Source organism: Mustela putorius, unplaced genomic scaffold, assembly GCF_011764305.1.
Source record: "Mustela putorius furo isolate JIRA1106 unplaced genomic scaffold, ASM1176430v1.1 tig00003896_pilon_pilon_pilon, whole genome shotgun sequence".
In the NCBI taxonomy this organism is placed as follows: domain Eukaryota; kingdom Metazoa; phylum Chordata; class Mammalia; order Carnivora; family Mustelidae; genus Mustela; species Mustela putorius.
Window position 1 is genome coordinate 7,417,222 of NW_025422045.1, and position 15,096 is coordinate 7,432,317.

General features: G+C 37.4%; 1 protein-coding gene across 9 annotated transcripts in view; it reads right to left on the minus strand.

The window, feature by feature from the left end:
* HERC1 (HECT and RLD domain containing E3 ubiquitin protein ligase family member 1) overlaps positions 1-15,096 on the minus strand; it is a 186,960-nt gene that overhangs the window by 22,812 nt on the left and 149,052 nt on the right. For 7 of the 9 annotated variants that reach the window (XM_013059545.2, XM_045067489.1, XM_013059542.2 and 4 more), the window contains 11 exons: positions 14,162-14,418; positions 12,993-13,120; positions 12,169-12,296; positions 10,934-11,134; positions 8,993-9,123; positions 8,000-8,199; positions 7,466-7,571; positions 5,662-5,808; positions 4,986-5,087; positions 3,774-3,947; positions 1,728-2,021 (listed from right to left, as the gene is read on the minus strand). In XM_013059545.2, the coding sequence (XP_012914999.1) occupies positions 1,728-2,021; positions 3,774-3,947; positions 4,986-5,087; positions 5,662-5,808; positions 7,466-7,571; positions 8,000-8,199; positions 8,993-9,123; positions 10,934-11,134; positions 12,169-12,296; positions 12,993-13,120; positions 14,162-14,418 (1,868 nt within the window). The remainder of the gene's footprint in view (positions 1-1,727; positions 2,022-3,773; positions 3,948-4,985; positions 5,088-5,661; positions 5,809-7,465; positions 7,572-7,999; positions 8,200-8,992; positions 9,124-10,933; positions 11,135-12,168; positions 12,297-12,992; positions 13,121-14,161; positions 14,419-15,096) is intronic. The other 2 variants (XM_013059547.2, XM_013059546.2) reach the window with 1 other exon arrangement.

The following is a 15,096-nucleotide window of genomic DNA, read 5'->3' on the forward strand; positions in this document are numbered from 1 at the left end:
TGAATCTTGGTTATCAAGATTTTTTTTTTTTTAATTTTTAAAGATTTTATTTATTTATTTGACAGAGAGAGATCACAAGGAGGCAAAGAGGCAGGCAGAGAGAGGAGGGAAGCAGGCTCCCTGCCAAGCAGAGAGCCCGATGCAGGGGTCGATCCCAGGACACTGAGACCATGACCTGAGCCAAAGGCAGAGGCTTAACCCACTAAGCCACCCAGGTGCCCCAAGACTTATCTGGTTTTTTAGGGGGAAAAAAAGTAGCCCCTCCAACATGGAGCCTGAACTCAAGACCCTGAGATTAAGACCTGAGCTGAGATCAAAAGCTGGATATTTAATGGACCAAGTTACCCAAGTGCCCCAAGATTTATGTTATTAATTAACAACTAAGTCTTCTTTTCATAAAAGAACCTAGTAAATCCTATAAGAAAATTTTATAATACTATAAAAAATTAAGAGAGTTTTATAATCATGCCAAACGACTATGCATTATTAATATTTCCCTTTATCATAAACACTTTATGATCAACTATCACTATCACAATCACACTGGTGATTCAAAATTAACCATTTAGGTTTTCTGAGCACCAACAGGTACAAGGTCATGTGCAGGAGGTACCATCTCCGTGAACTCACTATATAGCAACAGGCAGGTCAATTCATCTTTCTAGGCTTCAATTTCCTCATCTAGAAAATGACAGATTTGGAGCAAATAGGCTCAGAAGGACATAGCTATTTATTTTTTAAGATTTTATTTATTTATTTAAGAGCGAGAGAACATGAGAGAGTGCAAGTGGCGGGGTTGGGTAGAGGGAGAGGGAGAAGCAGACTCCTCATTGAGCAGGGAGCCCGATGCGGGCCTCGATTCCAGGACCCTGAGCCCATGACCCAGAGTCAAACGTAGACGCTTAAATGACTAAGCCACCCAGGTGCTCCAGAAGGACACTTCTTAATTAAAACTGTATTCTGCCGGGGTCGGGCTCCCTGCTCAGAAAGAAGGCTGCTTCTCCCTCTCCTCCCTGCTCGTGCTCCTTCTATCTTTGTTTCTCTCTCTCTCAGATAAATAAAACCTTCAAAAAATAAATAAAACCTAAAAAATTTTTTTACGTAAAATTATATTTTATAACTAATTTCCCTCCATTCATATTTGTTTTGTATCTGTATCTTTGTATTCAAATGTTTGTATATGTAAATCTTAACTAAATTGGTTGTTAGATCAAGCACTGGCCTGCTCTGTCCACACAGGCATCTCATCTACATCACACTTTCTACATCTGGACATTCCCAAATACAATCAAAGAAATGACAACTGGAATGCTCTTCTATATTCTCATTTTATGGTGATTAAAACATGATCAAAGTGTCAAATAATTTAGAATCTATATGTGAAATAACCCCCCCAGATGACCCAGGAAAAGATGTCAAAATATGTATAAGTCAGGTACCAAACAAGGAACTTAGGGACAAAAGGGAAGAAAATATGGGACTATGTCACGGAAAGCCAACAAGTTTATGGGAGCTCCACAGTTCTCGTATAAACAATCTTTGTCACCACAGGGGGCTGCCATAAGACTGAAAGTGGCTGATCACCTGAAAGCAAAATACATCAAGTTTATCTAAGGGCAGGCTTCTAGCTATCCAAGCTTCGAAATACTCACTGAAGGTCTGCTACTTGCTAAACACCCAAGATACAATCTGAGCTGCAGACAGCAGCAGCTCCTATCATGGCTTACCATTAGGAATAGAAGTTCATCCTCTGGAACAGGCTCTAGATCAGGAACAGTAAAAGATTCTGGAAACTGTGCTCCATTGGTCAGGGCTTCAGCAGCCTTTATGGTGGTTGAGAAACATTCTAACCAAGCCCACTCGTTTGGATTCCAGGATGCTGGGTCGGGGAGGCAGCTCTGGTGGTGTGGTGGCACTGGAGGGTTACATAACAGCTGATCCAGATGCAGTCCCACAGCGAGGGAAGCCAGACATTGCATGTAGGGGCTATGAACAAGCTGATCACCACAAACCACATGAGGCTAAGAGGAAATACAAGAAGGTCAAATTGAAGAGCCTGTACCAAATATTATAAATTAACCTACTGTATTCTGAAATACTATAACTGTATTTTTTAAGTTTACTCTTTTCTTATATCTGAAACTATTATTACTCTGTATATTCACTAAATGGAATTTAAAAAAACAAAAAAATATTTTTTTTTTTAAAGATTTTATTTATTTATTTGTCAGAGAGAGAGAGAGAGCGCGAGCACATGCGAACAGAGTGGCAGGAAGAGACAGAGAGAGAAGCAGACTCCCTGCTAAGCAAAGAGCCCAATGCGGGACTCGATCCCAGGATGCTGGCATCATGACCTGAGCTGAAGGCAGCCGCTTAACCAACTGAGCCACCCAGGTGTCCCAAAAAAATTTTTTTAAATGACTTTTACTTTGAAATAGTTTTAGATATACAGAGAGTTACACAGATAGTACAGAGAATTCTTGTAAATCCTTCATAACATCTTATATAACCAAGAAATTAATATTGGCTATAACACCAACTAAACCACAGAACTTTATTTGGTTTTCCCACTAATGCCCCTTTTCTGCTCCAGGATCCAATCCAGGACATCACATGCATTTAGCTGTATATTTTCACTACAATTTTTCATGCATAAGAAGAAGAAGAAGAAGAAAAAGAAGCAGCAGCAGCAGAAAGTAACTAAACCACAACGACCTGCTCCCTTCTCACATTTCCTCCTTTACAAGAGAATCTCTACCTAACTGTGGCAGAGCAACTACATGAGACGCTAGGTGATTCAGAAAAAAACAACCTGGGCAAATACATCAGTAAAGTTAACCAGATGGAGTAACAGCTAATTGTATTAATGTACCTTGGCCAAAAATGGAAGAAAAATAACCCAAAGAGCTCTGCCTAGGGGCAGCACTAGTGAGTACTAGAAGAATGACTACACAGTATCACAGCCTGGGGTACAGGTCCAAATTCCCTTATTCCTCATTCTAGTATGGAAGGACTCTACTCAGTTCAGCCTTAGCTCTTCCACTAGACTTTCCACATGGATTCACCCGATAAACAGGGAATGTTCACCCGATAAACAGGGAATGTTCACTCTGACACCCATATCCACCCCTGCACCTCCCACTTTCAGGATGGCAAAACCACACAAAAATAGATTCATGGGTAAGAAAAGGGAAGATGATACTCCACAGCACATGTACTGTAAGAAGTTCTGGAGTGAATAAGTAATCTGAGCAAAAAATTACGCAAACACTATACAAATTTGAGAATTATTTTAAAATTTTACTCCTACTAAAATAAAGTAAAAGCAGGCTGAGGATTACTGAACAACCATTTTTAAATTAATTAATTAGTTTTAAAAAGATTTTATTTATTTATTTGTCAGAGAGAGAGAAAGATAGATAGCACAAGCAGGGAGAGTGGCAGGCAGAGGCAAAAAGAGAAGCAGGCCCCCTGCTGAGCAGAGAGCCCAATGTGGGGCTCGATCTCTAGGACTCTGGGATCATGACATGGGGCTCGATCTCTAGGACTCTGGGATCATGACCTGAGCCATAGGCAGTGGCTTAACCAACTGAGCTGCCCAGGCACCCTCTGAACAATCATTTTAGACATGATTTAACTTTATTTGATTCTGCCCAATAGCACCACTCATTTTTCTCAGACTTTATGCTCTTGAGGAATAAATTCAAAGCTGCAATTCAAATTCCGGTGCAGCAGTCCCCTATAGCTCTGTGGCAGTGAATGTCCTCAGTTACCTTTTCATAGGCATACTGCTCCTGAAGCATCACAGGTAGCCGCTCCAGAAACGCTCTCATGCAAGGAGCCATGTTTAATCCCAAAACACCTTGCTGTTTCAATGCTGTCCTACATGTTGCTAAAACGTGATTGGCAGCAGCCCACTCTGATGTACAATTCACGACCAAAACATCCTAATGGAAAATGAATCATGACACATGATACATTTGTTTAAGTAAAAGATAACACAGAGAGAATTCTATTACCATTCATTTCTGAAATTCCTTCTGTTATTGCACTGAACATTTTTATTTTTTGGACATTTTACGCTGTACCTTTAATACCTATTACCTTCAAAACAGCCTAAATTTTGTCTACGTAAAAACAAGTGAGTAAGAAGTAACCATAAAATTTGTGAGCTACCTTGCATTTTGCTGACTCTCCTTAAAGAGACATGTGAATTCATTACTATTTCACAGAACTTGGAGGACAGGGTATTTAGGATATTTCAAAAGCCTGACAAAACACAGGGCAGCAGAGGAAGGAGTGCTCTGCCTGCAGAGGAACACATCTGCAAGAGAAGCAGCACTTCTCTGACTGGCAGCCTACCACTGCCCTGGCTCTTATTCTATATTCAACTTCTAGGATGCCTGTTCATGCAGGTTTATTGCTCAATTTAAAGATCTTTTAACTAATAAAATGTAAATTAAAGTAGTACACTGGCTACTTCATTAAGGGTATGAAGAACAAGACTGCAGGAAATAATGTCATGCCAAAATTAACTTCACAGTAGGGGCCACTATTGTTTTCTTTTTTGTTTTGTTTTGTTTTACTAGAATATTACATTTCAAAGCCAAGAAACATTTTGTATACTTGAGTTAAATGTCGTTGGTCCGCCTTTTTAGAAAAAACTCTTTTGAGACAGTTTAGTGCTATCTCGAATCATGGCAGGAAGTAAAAATCCACTTTATAACATCCAGTGGAAAATAAGTTGTTCAATAATTAAACATTTTCACCAAAGTCTAGGGTACAGTAGGAAGAGTACTAGGTTATAATCAGGAGGCCTGGGTTCTAGTTTTCCTTCTGTCACTAAATAGTTGTATTATTCTGGGCAGGTAATAATATTTCTGGATATCGATTTTCCCCTCTTCTACATAAAGTGGGCTGCTTAGACTACAATTCCAGGGTACCTTATAGAGGTACCCTAGAATTTAGTGTAATTGTAAAATTACCTTTGATCTATTTGAGCAAGCAGCTACCCCGACATCTGGAATCCATACTGTGGTCTGAATAGCTCCAGAGCCTATCACAACAGTTTGTAAGACAGAGCCATCCTAAAATGAGATGTATTTATATCAGTACAATCACTTAAACTTAGTCTTTATTTAGTTATTTATTTTTTAAAGACTTATTTATTTTGAGAGCAAGAGAGCATGTGCACAAGAGCGAGTTGGGGTGGTGGGTAGAGGCATGAGCAGGTGGGGAAGGAAAGGGAAAGAATCCCAGTCAGACTCCCCACTGAGCACAGAGCCCAGCTCAGGGCTCAATCTCACAACCCCAAGATCATGACCTGAGTCAAAAGTTGGATGCTTAACCCACTGAGCCACCCAGGCGCCCCAGTTCTTATTTACATTTTAAATTTATACTTCACATTCACAAAAACATATTCTAAAATCTACACCAGCTAAATTTGGCAATGTCCAATTACATAGTTACTATCCAATTTTCCCGGGTCTTTTCTAGATGACTTTGAAACTCTATCAGTAAGAAAGATTAAGGGATGGAGAATTTTGAAAACAGTTTCTTCAGTATTGAAAATATTAGTACACAAAATATTCCTAAGATTAGTTGAGTTAAATTTTATCAAATATAAGTTAATTAAGAAAAAAATAACATCTATATTCTTACCCTTAAAGACCAAATATTCATGAGGCCACCTAGTCCACCAGACACGAGCGCCAAGCCATCGGAACTAAAGGCAACAGTCCGGACAGGGGTGATGTGTCCCCGCAGCTGATAAACACACTTGGCTCCGGTTGATTTCCTATATCCATCCTGTAATTCATTTTTATTTTTAACACATATTGAAATTAAAACAAATTTAAAGATTCAAGATTTAGAATTCATTCTTAAAAATTTTATATTTTTTAATTTAGCATAAAATTGGGGAGGAGGAAATGATAACTCTCTTCTAAGGTTTAGCTTGAGAATATAATATCAACCTGGTTCGCCTTTGCTCCTTTGAAGCTGAGTTTCATCTTTTTTTGAACACTTTCAAGTGAATTTCCTATTCTTCAAACTGGCAAAAATTACATTTCTAGGTTTTAATTATTCCTCAGAGATAGAAAAATTCTAACTTCTGCTTTTTTTTTTTTTAAGATTTTATTTATTTATTTGACAGACAGAGATCACAAGCAGGCAGAGAGGCAGGCTCCCCGCCGAGCAGAGAGCCTGATGTGGGGCTCGATCCCAGGACGCCAACATCATGACCTGAGCTGAAGGCAGAGGCTTTAACCCACTGAGCCACACAGGTGCCCCTAAGTTCTGCTTTTTAATGAATGTCTTAATTTTTAAATTTAGCTTTATGTAATTTCCATTTTTAGCTCCTAAAATTCATGAACTGCACATGTTGGTTCTCTATTACCCAGGTACTTCTTTTTGTTGGCCTACGGCTATCTGCTACATGGTATTTATTTTCATGTTTGCTGTGCAGGTTTTGGAAGTGAGATAGGTAAGGCCTGTGCAAAGGGCTACTCTCTAGCACAAAGAGCAAATCAGATTTATCTCTAGTGCTTCCACCTCCACTTATGTGATATTTTCCTTCCATTAGTGAGCTACTTAGTTCTCCCTCTTAACCACTTTCGCCCTCACTTATGCTCCTTTTTCCTTCTAGTTATGATGCAGTATGATACCAGATGTACTTATTTACCCAAAGATGACATAAGGCATATTTCTTCCAGGGGTATTTGCATCATGAGCAAAGGACAAAGTAATAGAGGGTGCAAACTGTTAGCTCAGGGAGGCCATTTGACTGGTGTTTTAAAGAATTTTAAATCAGGTGCCAAGGTTTAATATTGAGAGATTTTACTTAAATCACTGGATTTTTTTTACTTCTATCAAAAAAAAAGAAAAAAAGACAGTCCGTTAACAATATTCTCATTTCTGGAGGGTGACAATCAAGTCTGTGGCAGCTGTGTCCTTTATAGGAAGCATGCATGCTTCTAGGTTTTCTGTTTGTTTTAAGCTTCTCCACACCTCCAACTCCCAGCTTCTAGATGGCTCTGTAAGCATCTATCTGAAGGTGTAACCTCTGTTTAAGGTAAAGGAATTATTCTTCACAGGTGGAATTCTGGTATCAGCACGAGGTACTCTGGTTGGATAGGGGTGCTCCTGCAGTGCTATTTAACTGTACTGAAGACTAAACATTGGACTTCTCTATCTGTAGTGTCCAGTATATCCAGTACCATTAAGTGATCGCCACTCATTATTTCTTGAATATCTCATTTTAACAAGCAAACATGCTGCACTGACTTCAAAAATTAAAACTAATTCAGAAAACACACAAAGTATGACAATTGTTCATGTTTCCCTATGGATCTTGCCCTTTTGGATACTAAATATTGAGTATGTCAGTAATCAACGGAGGATTACTTTGATAACATACAGCATCTATGCTTTCAAAAGAGAGTTTCAAATGCACCAGAACATTTACCTGGCAACTGGATTCCTGGTCCCACCATCCTTCTGAACTAGTCACACTTGTCTGTGTGATATCTTGTGGAATACGCCAAACACATACTAAGCCACTCTGACAGCCACTTAAAGAAAAAAAAAATCACAAAAATAAATTTAAAAAATTAAAATATTTTAAAAATCACAAAAAACCATGTCAATATGCAGAAATAAACATATTTTCAAATAGCAATTAATTAAGACCTGACAAAACTACTACAATATTATTTTTTAAATTATTTATAATATGTATGCTCTAATCCTTTTACAAGAAATACAAACAGAATCGATATTCTAGCAACATCACACCCAGTTAAGGAGATAGCATAGCAAGGTCCACCCTGGAAAACTGTTCTTCATTTGTCCAAGATGATCTTACAGTATTACATATTAGAAGAGTAGTAACAGGCAATAAGCCATTTAAGACTACCAAGAAGCCATATTTAATGCAAGGAACAGTCTACACTAATATAAAAATTAAGATAAACACACACACACACAAATTACAACATACGTAGCCATCAGTAAATGCAATTTGGATCCTTTCCCTGGGAGGCTGCACCAAGCAATGCCATTTACAATAGATGGATGGCAGAGTGAATGTAGACAACGCCAGCATCCTGAAATAGGCCCCCAGAGTTTCACATTTTCTTCTTTGGCACATGTCATAAGAATATGACCTGTTGGGTCCCACTTCATACTAACAAGAGTATCCTTAAAATGGTAAGAAGAGAAAAAAAATTCATGGTAATGCTTCCTTCACAAATACTTTTAAATTCAGTAATTTATGATCCAAAGTTCCATTACTCAATTATTTTGAAATCAACATTTTATGCAAATAAGATACTGTCGTGTCATTCCCAATCACTAGACTAACTCACCCTGCAGTATAGTCTGCATTATATATATTTGCTAGAGCCAAAGTTCAATAAATGTTAGCTGAATAAATGAATTATGAAATTCTGATTCAGAAGGAATATTCATCTTTCATTAGCATTTTAACAGGTACTTTTATTGACTTGTACTCATTAAAATATAAAAGAAACTTAAAAAAGAGGCACCCTTCATAAAAAATTAGTGAATATTATAAGAATCTAAGACATATTGTGTGTTTATATGTTTATATGGTTGTCATCATTGTGTTCTTCTGACACTTTTTTATTTTTACCCCCTTCACACCTTCCAACTCATGGCTTCATCCACAATGCTACTTGCCTAGATAGCCCTGAAGCATTAGAATCAGCAGCCTCTTTTTAAGGTAAAGGAATCGTTCTTCATAGATGGAATTTCTAGCATTTGAGGGGGAGTTCCTATTTCACTGTTTTGGTTTTACTTCTTTCTTGGCTTGATGGCTTTCTTACACAGACTCTTCCATGCATATACATGGTCCAAAGACTTTGTTAACAATAGAGTATCAAATAATGTAAACGATTTTTAAAAACTAGTATCAAGCAATACTATATAATAAAAAACAAGAAAAAGTAACCATCTGGTAAAGATGCTTTACCTTATGTGCATCAATTAGAACAATGCCTCCTTTCTCAAGTGGTTCCTTTGTTCCCAGTAACAACTTTCCATCAAAATATCCCACTGCAAATGGTCTATCTTCACTGAACCAAGCAATGCAAGTTACAGACACTAACATGATAAAAACAAAAATTTAAAAAAGAAAATATAAGTGACTCCTTTGTCATTGTCTAACTTAAGACAGATTTTGCAACAAATATATGCTACCGCAATCACCGCAAGTAAGTTTCCAAATCTTTAATGTATCAGACATTATTATTAGGCTAAGAGCAGGGATTCTGTGTAACCTATTTTAAAAGTTTTATTTATTTATTTATTTATTTTAAAAGATTTTATTTATTTAGACAGAGAGCACGAGCACATGCACAATCAGGGGAAGCAGCAGGCAGAGGGTGAGGGAGAAGCAGACTCCCCGCTGGGCAGGAAGCCGAATGTGGGGCTCAATCCCAGGACCCTGGAGATCATGACCAGAGCCAAAGGCAGACACTTAAACAACTGAGCCACCAAGGTGCCCCAAAAGTATTATTTGCAAGTGATAAGGACTACCCTCATTTTTTTTTTTTTTAAGATTTTATTTATTTGACACAGAGAGAGAGATCACAAGTAGGGAGAGCAGCAGGCAGAGAGACAGAAGGGGAAGCAGGCTCCCTGCTGAGCAGAGAGCCCGATGCAGGGCTCGATCCCAGGACCCTCAGCCAAAGGCAGAAGCTTACCCACTGAGCCACCCAGGAGCTCCGACTACCCTCATTTTTAATCTTTCTTTTTTTTTCAGGTGATTATTGAAAAATTAAATTTCCTTGGTGATTCCAAGTTAATGTACTGGCTTCTTTCCTTTTGGACCAGAGTTTACCATGAAACTGAGAAATGAAATAACCCAAGTCATAGAAAGAAAATTACCTGTCCCTTCTTTTGGTTAATATTCTCTACTCAGTGTGTTTCCATATTCTACCATAGATGTCCCATTTCTAACAATCTATATTCATATTTACTTCTTTAAGTACATATAACCCTGGAAGGCTATAAGGTTAAAAAAAAAAACAAAAACAAGAAACGATGTTTCTCTGTGGGAACATGGGAACTGAGCAGATGGGAAAAAAGACTTTCCACTGTTTATTTTTTTAAACTTCAAAATATTTCAACCCCATGAAAGCATTATCAATTTTAAAAAAACTAAATTAAAACAAAATAAAACAAAAAAGACCTTGTTATGGGGCACCTGGGTGGCTCAGTGGGTTAAGCCGCTGCCTTCGGCTCAGGTCATGATCTCAGGGTCCTGGGATTGAGTCCCGCATCGGGCTCTCTGCTCAGCAGGGAGCCTGCTTCCTTCTCTCTCTCTCTGCCTGCCTCTCAGTGTACTTGTGATTTCTCTCTGCCAAATAAATAAATAAAATCTTTAAAAAAAAAAAAAGACCTTGTTATATTCTGCTAATAGAATACCATGTAACCTGGGACTGTTATCTGTGAAATGCTCCACTTCCCCAAAACAACTATGTAGTAAAGGGAACTGGGAGAAAATAAATTAAAGTAAACTTTCTACTATCTCTTGTCACACCAGAACCTCTCTCCTCCTCCTCCCACTTCCTCAATTTCACATCTACCAATGATTATAATTTTTTGTCTTGGACATTACTAACTTTCAAGGGAGACTTGGAGCCCTACTCTAAGTGTTCAGATACTTACATAAAGGATGAGTGATAAATGTAATACTATTTAATCTCACTTTGGCAGAGATATATTACAGGTGTTTGAAGAGAAATCTCTTTCAACTTGGTAACTAATTAAAAAGAAATACCAACCAGACAATTTAGAGAAATAGCCAAAAGTAATATTCACTCAGCATTTTTAAGAGCAAGCGCCAAAAAACTTAAGTTTTCTTGATTGGAGGAATACATTCTCAGTTAGACAAAAGTCCAGTCATTACCATCCTTTCGATAGCAATGCTCCAACTCTCGACGGTGCATGGTGGATACATCAACAACTTCAATCAGTCCTAGAGATCCATCCATCCGTCCCACCAACAATAATTCTGGAGACTCTCCTGACCAGGTTGTAGCTGGACCCTCCTCTGGCCAAGCCAGGGCAGACACCCAATGAGGCTGAATATCTACCAATCCTTTTCCTCCTAAATAGGGAGAGAATGTTAATAGTTGTTACTTATTTCTCAAAAACAATAATACAAAAATAACTATTACTTAATTCTAATAGTACACTCAAGGAAGTCCCCAATTTCCTAATAGTCTAAGAATGAATACAACTACAAGGCAGGACCCTTAATTTATACACTGCACATGATTATCAAATTCATAGGCTTTTCTGTAACCACTAATGGGACAAAAATGACAGTTTTATTAAAGAGGGAGTAAAGAAAAATATTCAGTATAGAAATGTCAAAAGCTTAAGTTCTTTCCTGTAATTACTGAAAATCAAACATAAGAAATTTCCCTACAGTCAAGGCTAGCTGTTCCTTCAAATATGTGAAACAGAAAAAAAAAAAAATATGTGAAACAGAATAGTGATTCTTTAAATATGCAAAAATAAACAAAAATATGGATAAGCCCAAGATTACAATAACGATTTTTACTTTTCAGAGACATGGTATAAGACATTGACAAGAGTCTGTACTTGTGAAATGGACAATTTAAATATAAATATTTCAAGTGATTCAAAAGAATCTATCACTAAAAATTCCAGCTCAAATCCCATTCTGAACACTTGCAGTAGTACATGAAAAGAATTTTTAGTTTATAGCTACCAGATTAGTCAAAACTCTCAGAAAGAGTCGGGAAATGAGCATATTCTTTTTAATTAAGGTTTAAAAAGACTTTACTTATTTGAGAGAGAGCATAATTCCAGGGGAGTCAGAAGGAGAGGGAGAAGTAGAAGCAGATGCCCTGCTGGGCAGTGAACTCTCAGTGAGGCTCCACCCAGGACCCTGGAATCATGACATGAGCCAAAGGCAGATGCTTAACTGAGCCATCCAGGTGCCCCCATCATCCTCTTTAATTTAAACCATAATATGCATAGATCTACACAGCTGATGAATACACTGTGAGTTTCAAGGTGAAAGGAAGCCACTGTTTGGACTCAGAAAGCTTAAAAAAAAAAATGGCTTAAAAAGTATCTTCAGTATTTTGCTAGCATTGGCGTGACTCTTACCATTAACTTGCCAAATATTCACCATCTTTTCCAAGGCTCCAGCTAGGTATTTGCCACTGATACTCCAGGAAACAGGAGAGAAACTTGGATCACTGGGTGACCCCAGGCTTTCCTCAGCATCTCCTTCTCTAGAATATAAGAGACATGTATGGAATTCTAATCTTCATCATCCAAAAATATACTAAACCTCAAATCTTAAAAAAAAGATACCATATGGACTAGAAGCTTCTTAATTTCAAAAGCCTGGCTAGCAGCATTTGACAATCACATATTCACTAGTGTTTATCACGATGTGAAGAAAGTAGAATTATTAAAGAGTGATGCTCATTTAATGTAGTACCTACTTTGTCAACAAAGATATTCTGATTCTACATGGGTTGTATACCTGGTTATTAATTCAGAGCACATTGTCTCATTTGCCTAATCTCTAGGGATGTTCCTAGAAAAGAAATACCTATAGCTAGCTATAAAACTATAAAAGCTGTACATTCTGTTACAGAAGAAATATCATTACTTTAATTCCTAAATAATCCTTGAAGAATGATAGAAAATTAGGCCACCGTTTTATAGAATTTAGCATTTATGCTAGCACAGTAGACCTCGATTTATTTCTGAGTAAGTCCAGATATTGATAGTTAAAATTTTTATTTTCTTAAATACTGTCCTGGAAATTTAAAAACGCTGCAGATGTAGTAAGATCATTATATAAGAAAAATTGTAAAAAAGTTTAGTGGCAATTTGATTATGTTAACACAATCAAAATGAAGCATGTCAGGATTCTCTTATCTTAAATGTTACACATGAGAGCTGAAGTTGGCACTCACAATCTGTTGAACACGCAGGTTTGTTGCAGTGAATATTGCTTCTTGGTAACATTCCACACCCGGATGGTACCATCATTGCCACTTGTAGCTAAGAGTCCTTTTTTATTACACCAAACACAAGTCATTACCTAGAAAAGTTGAAAAAGTCCAACAGTTTTTTTTATTAAGTTTTAAATTTTAATTCCAGTATAGTTAACATAAAGTGTTACATTAGTTTTCAACGTACAATGGAGCAATTCAACAATTCTATAATTACTCAGTGCTCAGTATGGGAAGTGTACTCTTAACTAATCCCCATCACCTATTTCACTCATACCCTATCCACCTCCCCTGTAGAAACCTCTGTTCTCTGTAGTTAAGAGTCTGGTTTTTGGCCTCTTTTTTATTCCTTTATTCATTTGTTTTGTTTCTTAAATTCCACATAGGAGAGATATCAAGGTATTGTCTTTCTCTAATTTATTTTGCTTAGCCTTATACTCTCTAGCTCCATCCATTTGGTTGCAAATGGCAAGATTTCATTAAGAAAAAATCCTACAATCCTAAGAAAATCTACAGGGAAACTGTAAAAGAAAAACATTCATGATCTAATGTAATATATATGGTCTCACTCTATTCTAACTGGCTTGTAAACATAATCTATTTTTATGGTTTTAAAGTACTTTGCCCAAACTCATTTGAGTTATTGGAGATAGTACTAGAATCTTTACTAAAAATGTGTATTTAATTCAATAAAGTATAAATATTTCAACATATTTATATGTTCTACAAAATAAACAGTGCAGACTAAGAAGTGATTTTGAAATTGGCAAATCATGGAGATCAGTCTTCATTTCCTAAAACACCCTTGTCAATCCTCTGGAGTTCAGTGCGTTGGATTAAAATAATGAGGACAACTTCTCTTCCTTTTGCATGGACAAGCCCTCATCTTTTGTGAGGCAATTCCCTTGGTTTTCTTCTCCTCCCCCAACTGATTTTTCTTTTTGATACGATTATGTCAACCCAGCATACAGAGACAGGAGAGTTTGTAACTCCTAGCCAAGTAATTTTGTGTGTGTGAGAGAGAAAGAGAGAGAGAAAGAGGCTAAGATCTGAACTTTGAGCTCTTTGAGAAGGAAAGAAACTTTTATCCTACATAGGTGATTAACACACATAAGGCTCAAAATACATACTCTGTTCTGATGAGCCTCCAACTTGATAAAGGAGCATTTTCTGAGATCTCCTCCCATATCGGCGAGTGTTTGGGGAGTTGTTTGGTTGTCGCGGTCATGCGCAGCAAGAGTGCGCACAAGCTGCTGAGCAGCCCATTGCCTATGCTGTGAGGACAGCCTGGAGGAGAGGCAGCAGGCTGCCAGGGCATTAGCCAGCTCCAGAGGGCCTACAGCAGAAGGATCATAGGAAGGATGGGCATACAATTGGGCAGTTAAACCTGCTTAAACAAAACAATGAAATGATGCCCAGGTAAGAGCTGGTGGTGGTGAACAAAAAAAATGGGTTAACCCATATCTTTAAAGAATTAGCACTTTTGCAAGCAATCATTTCACTAAGATATACATACAAGGTATAAAGCATTTATCTCATACCATATTCTGTAATAAATCTGATTCACTGAAAATATACATTTATATACATCTATCAACAGTCTTTGCTCTAAGGCCGCACTGACCAAGAACGCAGCAGAAATGATTTTTAAGGCCAAGACAGAGGCAGCATGCCCTAAAAAGTTTGGTTTCTGCTGCTCAAAAGTGATCATAACAGCCAGTCAAGGGGCTGTGCTGACAGATCCAAAGGCCCATTTATCTTGGCCAAATGGTTCTGATGAAGAGACTGACAGATAATAGTGATTAAAGAAACCTTTCAAACTGTTATCATCTTATGACAAAGATAAAAATAGCACTATCTTTATCTAGGTTTTATTAAGGAAACCTAATCAGAATTATCTATTGGTGACTCAAACCATAATCTAATACAACAGTCTAATCAAACCAAACAAATCTGGTGCATTTTTCTAATATTTGTTTCCATGTACAATGAAAAAAGGATCCATGCACTTCTTTCATGATCTGAACTTAAGAAGTATACATGATGCTATGTAATTCATCACTTA